General features: G+C 39.8%; 1 protein-coding gene and 1 long non-coding RNA gene across 2 annotated transcripts in view; one reads left to right on the plus strand and one right to left on the minus strand.

The window, feature by feature from the left end:
- LOC144615803 (uncharacterized) overlaps positions 1-17,333 on the plus strand; it is a 168,610-nt gene that overhangs the window by 99,687 nt on the left and 51,590 nt on the right. The gene's annotated exons all lie outside the window — the stretch shown is intronic.
- On the minus strand, positions 1,857-8,916 carry DEFB125 (defensin beta 125). The gene is made up of 2 exons (XM_060624092.3): positions 8,859-8,916; positions 1,857-2,194 (listed from the first exon to the last, which is right to left on the minus strand). Exons 1-2 carry the CDS (start codon positions 8,914-8,916, stop codon positions 1,857-1,859), a joined length of 396 nt encoding a protein of 131 aa, XP_060480075.3.

A 17,333-nucleotide genomic window follows, 5' to 3' on the forward strand; every position in this document is an offset into this window, starting at 1 on the left:
GAGCCTGGAGCCTGCTTCAGATTCTGAATTCAGATTCTCTCTATGCCCCTCCCCTGCTCTCTCTCTCTCGCTCTCTCTCTCTCTCTCAAATAAATAAATAAAATAGAAAAATAAAAACAATTTGTTTAAACATACAAAATAATTTCAAAGAGCATAAGAAGAAGAAAATAATATAGAGTAGTGAGGAGTGTCTCATGGCCAAGGATTGTTTCTAAGGAGTTGACATTTGAAGCAAAGATATGGAAAAAAAAAAAAAGTAGTCTAGGCTGAGGCAGACTGGTGGTTTAGGGAGGCCTTCATAGTGAAAAGATGCCTCTGGGAAGAGTCCACACAGGACCCGTGTGATGAAGCGTCCACTATGCAAAGAAATAGAGAAGAGCAATTTAGAGAGAAGGTGATCAATTTGTTCTAGTTGGCTAAAGACTTTCTTGATGTTAGCACTCTAACTCTCAAGTTCTGGGACAACCCTCAGTCCTAGACAAGCTAGGATGGCTTGTCAGCCTAACAGGGTGTCTAAGATCTACTGGAATAGAGGTCTGTTGAAAGGTCAGTGATCTGATGGCCAATATCCAAACTGCAGTCACAGTCACTGGCAACTTGACTTAGACAAAACTTGACTTAGACAAAAGAATTAGAGGAAAAAACCTTCTTGATTCTGAGACATTTAGGCACCCGAGACTGGCTTTCAGTAGCATCCCAGATTTAAATTTTTTTTTTTTAACGTTTATTTATTTTTGAGACAGAGAGAGACAGAGCATGAACTGGCGAGGGTCAGAGAGAGGGAGACACAGAATCCGAAACAGGCTCCAGGCTCCGAGCTGCCAGCACAGAGCCCGATGCGGGGCTCGAACTCATGGACTGCGAGATCGTGACCTGAGCCGAAGTCGGCTGCTCAACCAACTGAGCCACCCAGGCGCCCCAGTAGCATCCCAGACTTAGCCCAACACATTAATAATCAATCAAGTTTAGAGTTAATAATTGCTTCTTTGTGATATCAAAGAGTAAACTTGCTGACTCATCAGTCACCATACAAACCATCACTCAACATGCATACAGGCACACAAAGCATAGAAACCCTACACACAACAGGCATTCACGGACAAGATAAAGATCTGGAGAGGCATGCTGTGAGGTCACCATTGTGGGAAGTTGGACTTTTGACTGGAAAGAACATCGGAAAGGTGAGTCGAATTTGTGATGCAGCTTTTAATTTCATATGCTGCTCTCAAGGCAAGTCACAGTTTCATCGCTGTCTAGTTAACACAGTATTTGTGCAGAATGAGGTGGTTTCTGACTATAACTGGGTTAGTTTCTGGTTGAAGCCTTAAACAAAGTTTGACCTTATGATACAGATAAGGACTTAAATTCATAACTTGCAATAAAGTGGGGATGGGGGGAATATGGGAAAGGGAGGACTTGTCTGGAACTTTTTATGTGCCTTCACAGGTTCCTCCGTATATGATAGGAGTGGTTCAGGGATTACTAAAATCAAAATCCTTGTCTCAACCATAAAGGCAGCTCCAAACTGTGGTCTTTTTTTTTTTTTTTTTTGGTATGGAAAAATACACAGACACACAAAATGTTCACTGAGACCAATATATTTTAATACATCAGAGGAAGACAGATAAGGAATTTCAGCCCAATAAAGAGAACCCCTGTGTCTTCTATGCACTTCCCTTTACACATTTCCAACTGTAGGGTAACTCTTGGTACTTGTCTTGGCAGTAGCATTCTGTCCATCTGCATGCCATCCAGTCCCCAATAGAATTGTCCCTGGTGAAATAACATCAGCAAGATTGGGTCCCTGCATATTATTCCCAGTGCATATCTCTAGTGTCCCATACCCAGAAGAAATGTTAATTAGTTGTACCTTCAGTGGTCTCAAGAGAATGTGCCGGAGCTGTGGAAGAATTTTCTCTTAGGTTTCCAGGTATAGTTGGGTTAACTGTTACCTCATCATCAAACCAAGATATGGGGGAATTAGAAAATAAATCCCAGTCATTCGTATTAACAGTTATCCGTTCTTCAAAGGGTACAGGACGTGGTGGCGTTTTAGTGTATCCGTCGTCTTCTTTTATGGGAATGCAGCACGTTAGCTTGTTCATACAAAGCAGCTTGTACCTTTCAACATGAAAACATCGTTTTCTGCAGTGCCCGATGTTATCCTTCCAACATCTTTTGACTTCCCAGCCAGCTGCAGGGAATAAATGAGTAGGATAAGTTTTTAACTCTAGCACCAATATGATAAGCATTAATTGAAAAACTTGACAACCATTACCCATCTAGAGCAATATGATAAATGCTACAAGCCATTGGGAGACCAAAAAATGAAACTGTATGTTAAATATTGTGTCATATGCCATCAAGGAAACGGGGGCTGGGTGGGGAGAGAGAGAAAGAAGGAAAGCAGAAGAAGGGAAGAGGAGGAGGAGGAGGAGGAAGAAAGAGAGGTAGAGAGGGAGACCTATGTACAGCTAATATTTAAGCCAAGGCAAGAAGGATGGAAGGAGCCAGCCAAGTACACAGAAAGCAGAGAAAGGATCAGCAAATGCTCAGTTCCACTGCTGAGAAACTGCATCATGTGTTTGGAGGAGGCTGATGAGTCTGAAGTGTAACGTGACAAGGAGCTTAAGATGAAGTGAACTTCAAGTGGCCAATGCCATCACCCAGTCATGTTACACCATTGCTAAGCATTTTGGTTCCAAGACACAGTGTGAACTAATTTATTTTATGCTTTAGATGATTAGTTTGGATTTTATGTGGAAATTAGATTAGGGAAAAGAAAGAACAGAATCAGGAAGGTGTGTTAGAAGCTTTGGCTAGGTATGATATAATGGTGACTGGAATTGGGGCTTCAAGAACTGTGGGAAAAAGAGGGTCGATTTAAGACATGGGTTGTTTGGATATGAGATCAGAGGAAGATGGAGAAATCAAAGTGCATTCCTGCATTTCTGTTGAGATAGGGGAGGTTAGTGGTACTTGCCATTCGCAGAATGGTAAACTGAGGGAACAACAAGCTTTGGAAGGAAGAGAAAAGGCAGGCTCAAGTATTCACTTCAGGGCATGTAACATACACCTAGAATGTCAAAAAAGGCGGTGGAAACACTGTAGGATCTCAGTAGGCAAGTTCTGACTCTAGGTGTAAATTTTGGAATCGTTGCTTATGGATATTTCAGACTACAGTAATGGATAAAGTATAGTGAGCTGGAATAACGTGAGATAAAAAGGGGACCAAGATTAAATTCTGGTGAGTGTCAATATTAAGAGCTCAAATAGGAGAAAAAGACCCAGAAGGAACAACCAGGTAAGTTGGAACAAAACAAGAGAATGAGACACTAGAGAATTAGATTCGTTTCTCCAAAAGCAGACCTTGGGGGGAAATTTGAGTCTAACAAGTGAACCGAGAGGCATTCTCCTCCATCTGGAATCAGTTTGGAAATACGGCAGTTAGGAAAGTAAGAAAGCCAAGAAGAGGTGAGTTATAGAGTTAGTTACCAGTGTGGTTGACTAGAGCATAATCCTGTGGGAAACTGTGGCAGCCAGTGCCTCAGAATTCTCCTTGAGAATGAGAGGAGCTGGAGTATTTATCTGCCACCTGGCCAGCCAATATTTGATAGATGATCCCAGAGTGAGCTCATAATTTTCTGTCCTTTCTGGATTGCTCTGTACAGGGGCATTTTGTACACAATCAACCATGCTTTGGGGAGAATGGCAAGGTACAGATCAGGCTAGTATGCATGAAAAATGGTAAATGCCAAAAGGATACAAATAAAGTTGTATCAGTGTAACTAGGTTATGCAAGAGAGGAAAGTGTTTCTTAAAACAGTGAGTGGACATTTGTAGGCTAATATTGAGAAGTTGAGTAAGATATGGGCAGAAGTGTCCATTGTGTTTAACATGATTGTCACTGATACCCATGAGAGGAGTGGTTTCAGAGTGAGAAGGAAAAAAAAAAAGAAAGAAAAGTGAAGTTGGTGAAAGGTGAATGAGAGAAGTTGAAGTAGAACCTGGAGACAAAACTCTTAAGTTCCACGTGAGGAAGAGCGGAGAAATGGAGAGGTTCTTGGAGGACAATACGGAACCAAGGGAGCATTTTTCAGGGAAATGACAGAGCATGTTTGAAGACGCTTAAGAAGAAACCAGTAGAAAGGGAGAGATTAATGCAGAATAGGGAAATGAGACAAAAGAAAGGCATAGTTCTTCATGGTTGGCAAGGATCAAAATCACATTCGACAGATTGAGGCAGAGAAGGCACACGTCCTCAGCTATGTCAAGAGGGAAAGAGAAGATGGGTGCAAAGACATACTGGTAGGAATGTTGACCGTGGTAAAAAGAAAAAGTTCTATTTGAATGTTTAATTTTTTTATTTTTTTGTTTTATTTGTTTAATCGGTTTTTTAGATTTCACATATGAGTGGAGTAATATAGTACTTGTCTTTCTCAGTGTGACTTACTTCACTTAGCAAAATACCCTCTCAGTCCACCTATATTGGCTGTAAATGGCACAATCTTATACTTTTTTAGGGCTGCATAATATTTTGTCTTATCCTTATCCATTTGTCTATTGATGGATACTTGGGTTGCTTCCCTATCTTGACTATTGGAAATAATGTTGCAATAAACATAGGAATGCACATATATTTCAAATTAGTGTTTTCATTTTCTTTGGGTAAATGTCCAATAGTAGAATTATTAGATCATATGGTGTTTCTATTTTTTTTAATTTTATTTTAGAGAGAGAGAGAGAGAGAGAGCGCAAAGAGTGGGGCAGAGGGAGAGAGAATCTTAAGCAGACTGCACACTCAACGTGGAGCCCAACACAGGACTTGACCCTATTACCCTGGGATCATGATCTGAGCTGAAATCAAGAGTGGGACGCCCAACCAAGTGAGCCACCCAGGCACCCCATGGCAGTCTAGTTTTAATTTTTAATTTTTTTGAGGAAATCCATATTGTTTTCCACAGTGTCTGTGCCAATTTGCATTCCCCACCAGGCGTGCACGAGGGTTCTTTTTCTCACATCCTCACCAACATTCTTACTTCTTGTCTTTTTATTTTAGCCATTCCGACAGGTGTAAGGTGATACCTCATTGTGGTTTTGATTTGCATTTTCCTGATGACTGGTGATGTTGAGCATCTTTTCATGTGACTATTTGAATTTTTTAAATCTTGAAGTGTGGGATAAAGTCATAAGCTGGGAGGGAGAGTCATGTAGAGAAATAGAGCAGGAGAATTAAAGAGAAAGAAAGGTCAGTACAAAAGAGCTGTCTGGGAAAGAGGAAGGATGAGCTCACAAAAGAAATATGGTAGGATTTCTAAGCAATGTGATAATTTGAGGGATGAGGATCTGAATATAAAGTGAAGCTAGCCTGCTCCATTTTACGATCATTTTTCAGGCAAGTAAATATGACCGTATTTCTCAGCAAATTGCCTGCAATGTATAAAGGTTAGTGTATCCTAGGCAGAGGAAGCAGCTAGAGCAAAGATTCTATGTTGGAGAAAGCCCGGTATGTATTAAAAAAGGGAAGCCGTTCTCAAAACAACCTTTTCTGGATTTAATTTGATTATGTATGAAAAGCACCTTTCATGGGTTTACATATATAGAGATAACAGTAATTTGTCTCCTGTTGCCTCCCCTGGGCCAAGAAGTTTATTCCTCTTCTCCGATGATTCATTCTCTTATTTTTTTTACTGGCTCCGATTTGCTTTGCTCATGTTAGAATTTTCTGTAAGTTTTAAGTGTAGACATTCCACTTTTTTCTTCCGAGACAAACTTTGACATCACTTCTTCATTCCTTGTTTCTACAAAGATTGTTTCTCAAGTTTTCTTTTCCTCTAGGCTATCCATTCTTGAATGCCCCTCATTCAAGAAAGTGTGAGCCCCTAACTATGATACAGATTTTATTCTAGGTCCGTATAGTACATTTGTGAACTAAGCAGACAAAAAATCACATAGAGCTTACTTTCTGGCAGGGGAAGACAGACGATGAAAAACAAATACATTACCTTATATGTGAGAAGGTGATAGTGGTTTGCAGAAGTAAGAGAGAATAGATTTCAGCAGAATCTATTTGGGGTGTCATGGGGGCAGACTAGCAGTTTCTTTTTTTTATGTTTTATTTATTTTTGAGAGAGAGAGAGAGAGACAGAGACAGAGCGTGAGCAGGGGAGGCCAGAAGCAGGCTCCAGGCTCTGAGCTGTCAGCACGGAGCCCGAGGCACGGCTTGAACCCACGAACCGTGAGATCATGACCTGAGCCAAAGTCGGACGCTTAACCAACGGAGCCATCCAGACACCCCCTGACAGTTGTTTAAACAGAAGTTAGCATAGGGTTTGAAAGAAGGTGACAATTAAATAATGACTTGGAGGAGGTAAAGGAATTAGCCACACCAGAGTCTGGGTCAAGTACATCTAAGCAGAGGAAACAGACAGAACTCTGTGGGTTGAGCAAGCCAGGCATGTCTGAGGAAGAGCAATGAAGCCAGTGGGGCTCTAGTGAAGGGAGCAAAGACTAGAAGAGTAGAAGATGAGGTGAGAGAGTTCATAAGGGACAGATCACAGACAGCAGGTGAGCCGTTGTTGGGACCTTGGTTATTCTGAGTAAAGAGGGGGCCATTGCAGAGTTTTGAGCAGAAGAGGTACATAATCTGACTTTTCTTGGGAGTAGATTATGCCATCTGCTATCTTGTGAGATGACTGCAGGAGGCAGGTGTAGAAGGACAGATACCTGTGAGGAAGCTACGGCAATAGGAGGTGAGAGATGGTAGTGACTTGACCCAGAGTGGTAGCAGTGGAGGTGGTGAGATTGGTTGGCTCTGGACACAATTTGCCAGTGGACTCCCTGATAGATACAGATGTCACAGATAAAAATACCAAAGACAACTCCAAGAATGTGGCTTAAGCAACGCAATGATGGCAATTGGGAATAATCTCTCATTGAATGTATTTTTGTTTAGAATGACAGCAGTTTTGTTTTTTTTCCCCAAAGGTCCTCAGTCCGGAATTATGTTGTTAAAACTTGTGACCTCCACCACCAATATCTCAAAATCATAAAACTAAAGAATATGAATAACAATGGTATCATTTTGGGCACATAAGCCATTCGCCAAAACATTTTCCCGTGTGTGAATTCTGCCTAAAACATAACGAGATGCAGAATCAGATGGCACCAAGTTAAATATAGCCATTGACATTGATGGACAACTTGGCTTAGTAAAAAGTTACTTCACAAAACCATCAGATGCCTCTCTTACTTGAAAATACAAAAATAAACTCAACTACATTAAGTAGTTAAATTTCAAAACGGAACCTATACGGGAAGATCTATAAATCAACCGGAATAAAAGCTACCCCCCCCCCAAATAAAAAGGAAAAACAGGCAGAACCACACAATTTGTAGACAAATTAAAATACACAATAAATATATATGAAGTTTGACTTCTCCATACTGAATGAAGTAGAAACAATTACATCTTTATTATCCTTCATTTAAAATTTTTGATTTATGGCTGAGAATGGTTATACAGAACTGATTTGTAAATATAACGTAAATATGCTTATTAGCAAAAATAAGGACGTAAATGTCCAATTATCAGATTGGATAAATGATTTGCAGAGCATCCATTCAATGAAATTTTGTGCAATTATTGAAAATTCAGTTGTTGGAAAATATTTGATACATGGGAAAATACTGACATTATAATAGAAAATTTAAAAGTAGGCTACACATTTTTATTCACACAGTATCCAAGAAATCTGAGGGAGAGCAACAAAACAAAACTTTATTTTTAGTTCTTTACTATTTCAAAACTTTTCAAAATGTCAGCAAATAGTTCATAATCAGAAATTCACCCACCTTCTTTAAGTCTTGTGCATCCATTAATAACAATAAAGTAAGTTTCTATATTGATAAGAAATTTTTAAGACATAGTAGTTGTACCTTGCAGAAGAATCCACATGGTTCATTTACACTGGGTTTTTAAAAATCTAAGATCTAAAAAAGAAAAAAAAAATCTAAGATCGGTCTATCTATCTATCTATCTATCTATCTATCTATCTATATCTGCTAGGATATACAAGAAATTGGTAAGATTGAGGGATTCTGAAAGAAAGATTGCAGAAATATTACTCTAGCATAAGAGAGTACTTAAACTCATATAAACCTATCAAGTGCCTGATACTTTCCATCAATTGCAAGTATTGCTTTTCAATAAAAGTGGATAATTCTCAAAAGTAGCATTACTAAAAAGCAGGAATAAGCCCGTTCATATTGATCTAATATGAGAAGCCTACTATTTCACTGGTTAACACTGGTTAGTTATAGAGAGAGCTAGCAAGAGCTGCTCAGAAGATTGAGGAAATTCATGCCTTTAGAGAAATGTCTCAGAAGATACCCCAACATGAGGCGCCTAGGTGGCTCAGTAGGTTAAGCGTCCAACTTCGGCTCAGGTTATGATCTCACTGTTCGTGAGTTTGAGCCCCACGTTGGGCTCTGTGCTGACAGCTCAGAGCCTGGAGCCTGCTTTAGATTCTGTGTCTTCCTCTCTCTCTCTCTCTCTTTGCCTCACCCCTGCTTGTGCTCTCTCAAAAATGAGTGAACGTTAAAAAAAACAATAGAAAAAAATACATCATGGCCAAGAAGATTAAAAAAAAAGAAGAAGAAGATACCCTAACATGATAGGTGCCTCCAACAGAGTCTTAGAGAGTAGGGACATTGAGCTGCCATAATGAGACCATTTTTGTGGTTCTTTATTGGCCCAAGGCTTTTCCTGCAGACCCTCTTTTCCCCTCAAGACACCTGAAAGCCCAAGGTCAACAACATCCTAGTTCCATTGTGCCTATGTTGTAGGGTTCCATTACCTTTGGTCACCAGATTTAGAAACCCACATATAATGAAGGCCAGCATCAGGAGGTTCATGGCTTCTGGCAGAGAGGAAGCTCTTTGTCCTGAGGAATCCAGAGCACTTTGCCCAGCTAGGACTCTAAATAGTCACATTTACTTGCCTATCGTGGGTGATGAACCAGAAATGGGGACACCATCCAGAACACCAAACCATTAACTTGCACCACTGAGTGTGCATGACAAAATCATGCTCTGTTCCAGAAACTTTTAAAGGAAACTGAGGCCTTGTGAAATGAGTTATAATCCTGAGGAAGTATAGAGTCTGATGGAAAGAAACAACTCCCAAAGGAAGTTGTTCTCTTTAACCCTAGATGAGGCCAATTACTTCTCCTCTGTCTATATGCAGCATCATACATATACACCAAAGGTAGCAGAATGCTACATGAAGATTCCACTTATTTCAGACCAATAGCTTATGACTTCCACTAGAGTATCCTCCTCTCCATCTGAATGATTGCCACATCCATTCTGTATTCATTTTTGTCTAAGTTTTGAAGTTTAGTTTGAGATGGTTTCCTTTTTTACTGTGGATATTCAATTTTTGCAGTAACGATTTATTAAAAGTACTATCCTTCCTCCATGGAACTGCCTTGGCAATTTGTCAAAATTTGTCAAAACTTATTCGGCCATACGTGGTTCTCTGTTACCTTCCATTGATTATGTGCCTGTTCCTCTGACAAAACAACATACCCTTGATTACTATAACTATATAATATGTCCTAAGATAGTGTACTGATTCTTCTCGCTTTATTCTTCTTTAAAAAAATTTTTTTAGCTGTATACCGGTTCCTTTGCTTGTCGATACAGATTTTAGAATAGTCTTGTGCATATCCACAAAAGATCTTCCTGGGATTATGATAGCAATTGAGTTGTACCTGTGTATTAGTCTGGGGAGAAATGTTGAGTCTTCTAGTCCATGAACAGGTATGCCTACGCCACTTCATTTAAGTGTCTTTTAAATTTCTTTCTGTCCTTTTTTTTTTGTTTGTTTTTTTCTTTCTTTTTAATTTTAATTCCAGTATAGTTAACATACAGTGTCATGTTAGTATCAGGTGTACAATATAGTGATTCGGCCATCCCGTACATTCCTCAGTGCTCATCAAGATAAAAGTACTCTTAATTCCCATCACCTGTTTCACCCATTCCCCATCCACCTCCCCTCTGGCATCCACCAGTTTGTTCTCTAAAGTCACGAGTCTGCTTTTGGTTTGTCCCTTTTTTAATTTGTCCATTTGTTTTGTTTCTTAAATTGTGCAGAGCAGTGAAACAATATGGTATTTGTCTTTCTCTGACTGACTTATTTCACTTAGCATTTATTGCTTGCATCAGTGTTTTGTAGTTTTTAGGATACAAGATTTAAAATATTTTTCAATTTCCACCTAAGTATTTAATACCTTTAATTTCAACATTCACGTAAGTATAATTTGATACTTTTAATTTCAGCATTCACATACCCTTACTAGTATACAGCAATACAATTCATTTTTATGTGTTGGTTTTGTATCCTGGACCTTGCTCAACTCAGTAGTTTTAGGAGGTGTTTTTTTTTTTTTTTTTTTTTTTTATAGATTCTTTGGTCTTTTCTACATAAACTACCATGTCAGCTGCAAATGAGGACAGTTTTCTTGTTTCCTTTCCAAACGCTGTCTTTTATTTCCTTTTCTTGTCTTACCGTGTTGAGTAGAATTTTCAGAATACATTAAATAAGAATGGTGAGTGTGAGTATCCTTGCATTTCTGTGATCTTAGAGATATTCATTCTTTTACCATTAAGTCTAACATTAAGTACATTAAGTATAACATTAGCTGTAGGTATTTTGTAGATTTTTTTTTTATCAAGTTAGGAAAGTTTCCCTACATTCTTAGTGTTTTTTAATGTTTATGTATTTATTTTCAGAGAGAACACATGTACACGAGCATGAGTGGGGGGAGGGGTAGAGAGAGAGAGAGGGAGAGAGAGAGAGAACCCCAAGCAGGCTCCACACTGTCAGCACAGAGCCTGATGTGGGGCTCGATCCCACAAACCATGAGATCATGACCTGAGTCAAAATCAAGAGTCAGATGCTCAACTGACCGAGCCAACCAGGTATCCCCATTCTTAGTTTTCTTAGAGTTTTTATCATGAATGCATTTGAAACTTATTCAGATGCTATTTATACATCAATTGATTGGATCATTTGATTTTTTCGTATTAGTCTGTTGATTTGTTAGGTGATATTCATGATTTTCAAATATTTAACCACCTTTCAAATCCCACCTGGTCATGACTTTAATTCTTTTTATATATTGCCCAATTCCATCTGCCAATATTTTTTTTAATTTTTTTTTTTTTTTTGAGAGAGAGGGAGAGAGAGGGGGAGAGAGGGAGGGAGAGGGCACAAGTGAGTGAGGGGCAGAGAGAGAGACAGAGAATCCCACTAGAGGGAGAGAGAAAGAGAGAGAGAGGGAGAGAGAAGTGGGGCTCACTCAAAGTGGGGCTCATGTTTTACCTGAAGCGGGGCTGGAGGTCACCCAATGCAGGGCTTGAGCTCATCCAGGGCGGGGCTCGAGCTCCCCCGAAGTGGGGCTCAACTCCTGATGTGGGACTCGAACTCACAAATCGTGAGATAATGACCTGAGCCGAAGTCAGATGCTTAATGACTGAGCTACGCAGGTGCCCCTGCCAGTATTTTTCTAACTGAAATAATCGTAGACTCACAGGTACTTATAAGAAATAATTTAGAGCGAGCCTGTTTGCCCTTTATCTCGTGTCCCCCAATGGTCACATCTTGTAAGCCTATAGTACAGTCTCAACGAGGATGGTGACACTGATACATCCCCCCAATCTCATTCTGATGCCCCAGTTTTACTTGTAATCATTTGTGTGTGCATGTGTGTGTTGTGATAGTGTGTGTGTTTGCAGTTCCGTGCAGTTTTACCACACATTAGGTTTGTGCGTCCACCACCACACTCAAAAGATACGGAGCAGTTCCATCATCATAAGGGTCCCACCTTTCATTCACTATGGCCTTGCCAAAAGTCAGTTGAGCATATTTGTCTGATCTGTTTCTCGATCCTGTAATTTGTTCCACCAATCCCTCCACTAATACAACACAGCTGTACCTAAGCCTTACTCTCTGATGGAATGATACCTCTTACTTTATACTTTATACTCTGTCAGGATGGTAGGGCTGATGTTCTTGTGTATCAATGTTATAACAAACTTGTCTATGTCTACAAAAAATCTTGCTTAGATTAGATAAGAATTTCACTAACCCTGTAGATCAATGTGAAGTCTTCTAATCCGTAAACACAGTATGACTCATTGCATATTTAGGTTTGTTTTGCTTCCATCAGAATTTCGTAATTTTCAGCATTCAGATCCTAAACTTGTTTTTTTTTTTTTAACTTTTTAATGTTTTATTTGTTTTTGAGAGAGACAGAGACAGTCAGTGGGGGAGGGGCAGAGAGAGATGGGGACACAGAATCCAAAGCAGGCTCCAGGCTCTGAGCTGTCAGCACAGAGCCTGAATCCAGGCTCGAACTCAGGAACTGGGAGATCATTACCTGAGCGGAAATCGGACGCCTAACCAACTGAGCCACCCAGGCGCCCCTAAACTTGTTTCGTTAAAAGTATACCTAAGTATTTCATTTACTTGGGAGTGACTGTAATTACTACTGCCTTTAAATTCCAGTTTCTGTAAGTTTATTGCTAATATATAGAAATGGAATTTACTTTTGAATAATTTTTTAAGCAAACAGACATTTATTTGGGCCGTTAGAGTTGTAATTCAGGAGACACAGATTCAAGTAGAAACCTGAATTCTTTTGTGTCTTGTCTTTTATCCTGCAACCCAGCTGAACTCACTTGTGGATTTTTTAAAATAGATTTTTGATGGGATTTTCACCTGGAGAATCATGTCTTCTGCAAACAGGCAGCCCCTTTTTCCTTTTAAATCTTTGTCTATTATTTCTTGATTTATTGTGATGACTACAACTTCCAGTACTGGTAATGTGAAAGCAGTTAGCCTTTGATCACTAAATATGAGGGATTTATTTTGTAGATGTTCTTTATCAAATTGAAGTAATTCCCTTCTACTCCTCACCTGAAAGGAATTTTTATCATGAACTGGTGTTTTGTAAAATGTTTTTTCTGCGACAATCAATAGGCTCATATTATTTTTATAATTTCCTTATTGATATGGTTACGTTGATTTTTTTTATTTTTTTAATTATATGAAACCAATCTTGCATACCTGAAATAGCTTCCCCTTGGTCCTGGTGTCTGATTTTTTTATACATTGTGGATTCTATTTGCTGATATTTTACTGAAGTATTTGCATGTAAGTTCACAAGGGCATTTGGTCTGTAGTTTTTGTTTTTAGAAATGTCTCTAGTTTCGGTAGTAGGGTAATGCTGATATCATACAATGAGTTAGGAAGTACTTCTCTTCTAGCTTCTGGAGGAGATTAAATCTTTGTACATACAGGTATCCCTCACTATATGAAAGTTTGGGTCACACCACTCTGCTTTTATGAAAGACCTACATTAGTACCTGTTTTTGCTAACAAAGAAATCTGAAGAGGATTTTTGGTTTTACAAAAGGCAAAAAGCAAAAATAGTGATCAGTTACGCGTTTGCTTTGCAATGAGTCATTATTGAGGCAACTCACACCTAGAGCAGCCAGAATAGCCCCACCAAGCTGCTGCCCTGGGAACTACACTCAGTATCTCCGCATCAAGTTGCCATGGCTTTGCACTATGTCTCTGAGCATCTGGGCTTTGTCTGGATTTTGTGCATCCCTTAGCAGGCTGTGTCCCAAGATATCAGAAAGACTAAGAAAGGCTATCTTTCGGTCTGGAAACACTCAACAAATTCTCCATATGAATTAATGGTAATTGCATCTTTGCTTTATGCCATTGGGCTTACAAAAGTGTTCATAGAAACGTTCTACCCTCAGATAATGGGGAAAACCCATATTGGGTCAAATTCTCCAGCGAAAGCATTTCGGCCTGGAGATTACTGTTTGAAAGCTTTTAAATTAGAAATCCAATTTCTTTAATGGTTATAGAACTAGTCAAGTGGTCTATTTCATCAAGATCGAGTTTAAATTGTTTTTGGTTTTTGAAGAATTGACCTATTTCTTCTAAGTTGTAAAATTTTTGAGTGAAAAATTTCTTGTGGTTTTCCCATCTTATTTATTATTATTATTATTTGTTTTAGATAAAGACAGCACACATGCTCGTGCAAACTAGAGAGGGGCAAAGGCAGAAGGAGAGAAAGGAGCAGGCTCCACACCTATTGGTGGGGGGGGGGGGTCATCATGGGGCTCGATCTCATGATTGTGAGATCATGATCTGAGCTGAAATCAAGAGGCATAGGCTCAACTGACTGAGCCACCTAGGCGCTCTTCTTTTCTTATCTTTTTTTTTTACACATTTATTTATTTTTGATAGAGCACAACCTGGGGAGGGGCAGAGAGAGAAGGAGACACAGAATCTGAAGCAGGCTCCAGGCTCCGAGCTGTCAGCACAGAGCCTGACACGGGGCTCAAACTCACAAACCCCGAGATCATGACCTGAGCCAAAGTTGGACGTTTAACCGACTGAGCCACCCAGGCGCCCCTCTTATCTTTTTTAATGGCTGTAGGATCTTAATGACATCAATGTTTCATTGTGGACATTGATGGTTTCTGAATTGCTTCCTTTTATCTTTGTCAATTTTGAAATTTGACTTAGTAATTTTACAGATTTTTTTTTGAGAATCAGCTTTCTGTTTATTTTTTTCTTTTTTTTTTTCAATTTTATTTTTCTCCTACTGTTCCCCTTATTATTTCCTTTCTTCTGCTTGCTTTGAGTTTATTTTGCTCTTCTTTTTCTAGTTTTGAGATAAGATCTTAGATTATAGAGATCTTTCTTTTTCTTTTTTTAATTAAAAAAAATTTTTTTTTCTATTTTTATTTTAAGTAGGCTCCACACCCAGTGTGGGGCTTGAACTCACGACCCTGAGGTCAAGAGTCACATGCTCTACTGACTGAGCCGGCCAGGCACCCCTTTTTCTTTTTAACTGTAAGCATTTAGTGATAAAAACTTCCTTCTAATTGTCACTTTAGATGCAACCCACATATTTGGATATGACCTGTTAATTAGGAGGAAATGTGAAACACAAAAACATGCAAAAAGGTGTCGCACAAATTAGGGTTTTATTCTTCTCATATGGTATAATGTCAAGGAATGCTATAAGACTTTCACACTGACATGAGGGACCAGGCAACATCTACCCTTTTTTTCACACCCTCCTAGCACATGCTTTTGGCCCATGATTATAAGACGGCTACCTCGCCTCCAGCAACATGACTGTGATTCAAGCAGAGGGAAGTGGCAGGACAAAAGCTAATGGGTACCTGCCACTTGAATCTTGGCCCTGTCCCTCTGAAGTATCTTACAAGATCCCCCACCAAAAATATTCTGCTTAACATCACTGAGCAGAATTGCATCACGTTTCACCACTCTGTGTTTGCCACATTTGGAAAAGTTGTTGACATGGGCGTGCCGCTGCACCTAAACTATCATCCAGACACAACAGGTCGTGCTAAGGAGCAAAGAGGCGGAAAGGCCCAGAGCGCACTCACTCCTCAGCAGATAGCACTAGGCACACGGAGTTCTCCAAGAATGACGGCATCCTTGTGGGGCCAAACTAACGATCCCGTTCTTGGAACATCAAGATCTAATCGCGCTGGCGGCCCGCAGGCACACGCCAAGCTCTGTGGAACATCACACTGGGTCAGGCGAGGAACCGCATGTTCAGACCACCCCCCGGGAGCAGAGCAGGCTGGAGACGTGGCAGATGGAAGAGCTCCGTGGACGGGTGATCAAGCGGAGCTACTGAGAGTTCAGGAAGCTGAAGAATTTGGGCAACCGATACCAATCTGCAGCCCCTGGAACACACGGGGGCTTCTCAGAAAGCCTGTCATCTCAGGACACAGTATGTGGCCAGGCAACACCCTGAGCGTCGGTGACAAAGTATTCAGGGGCAAAGTTCTTTTATGCAAGTTGCCTATGGCCCTGCATGGTTGCATTTTCTTTCTCTGTCTCTTGGCATATCATTTAAACTTATTTTTACATTGTTTTAAGTGCTTGACCTAGAGTTTTAGTTATATCTTTTTAAACCATCTAAGTCTGCTTAGAAACACCAAGAGTCTGTGTTCAGCCCTTTCAGCTGAAATCCACTGTTAACATACTGAAGGTTTTTTGGTATATTGGTACAATGTGGTAGAAGGAAAAAGATCTAAATTTTTCTGGTTTTGTCCCATACTTTTACTGAGGCTGTGTCTCAGGGCTGTGACCTTCACCAGTATTTCTGTCCCCTTTCCCAGCATATACTCTTTTGCCCAGCTGTTACTCCCTTCCCTGAGAACAGTGCCCCCAATGTATTTCCTTGAAGATATCTTCCCCGTCGCCTATTTTTTTCCTTAGATGAAATAAGTTTAGAGCAGGTTGGAGTGGGCAAGATACTTTTCTTTTTTTTTTATTTTTTAAAATGTTTATTCACTTTTGAGAGGGGGGGGATGGGGGGGAGGGAGAGACCATGAGTGGGAGAGACACAGAATTGGAAGCAGGCTCCAGGCTCTGAGCTGTCAGCAGAGATCCCGATCCGGGCTCGAACCCAACCAACTGTGAGATAATGACCTGAGCCCAAGTCGACGCTTAACTGACTGAGCCACCCGGGCACCCCAATACCTTTCATCCGGGATAAAGTCTCGGAATTGCCTTCTGTGAAATTCTTTCTCCCTAGAGACTAGACCTTTGTTAGGAAGAAAGTCTTGAAGAGTGTTGGCATTGCCACTAGCCAGATACTCACTGTGAGAGCCTGATTGTTTTAATTTATTTTCTGTCAAATTGCAGCTTTTCCTCAAAGTGTGGTAATCCTAGATTTCCTGTCCATACTTAATAGACAGAACAGAAATTGTGATTGTAAGCATTTTTTATGTGGTTAAGCCTATCCTCAATTAGCTTTTGATTTAAGATGTTTATGAATATAGAAAAACATATTTTTGGAATGCATGGCACTGAAATTTCCTGCTTTATTCTCTTTATAAAAGGTACATAAGCAGAAAGATGGAGTAATTTTTTATATGCAAATACAGCACCCAAGAATATTTATGCCAACCCAGGAGTTTAATAATAAGAATTCTTTTTTTTAAGTTTATTTATTTGAAAGAGAGAAAGAGCACGAGCCGGGGAGGGGCAGAGAGAGGGAGAGAGAGCCAAGCAGGCTCCTGTTAGCACAGAGCCTGACACAGAGTTCTATCCCACAAACAGTGAAATCGTGACCTGAGCCAAGATCAAGAGTTGGACGCTCAACTGACTGAGACATCCATGTGCCCCATAATAATGAAAACTCTTTTTAAAAAAATTTTTTTTAATGTTTATTTATTTTTGACAGAGACAGAAT

The sequence above is a fragment of the Panthera onca genome, chromosome A3 (assembly GCF_046562875.1).
Source record: "Panthera onca isolate mPanOnc1 chromosome A3, mPanOnc1 haplotype 2, whole genome shotgun sequence".
In the NCBI taxonomy this organism is placed as follows: Eukaryota; Metazoa; Chordata; class Mammalia; order Carnivora; family Felidae; genus Panthera; species Panthera onca.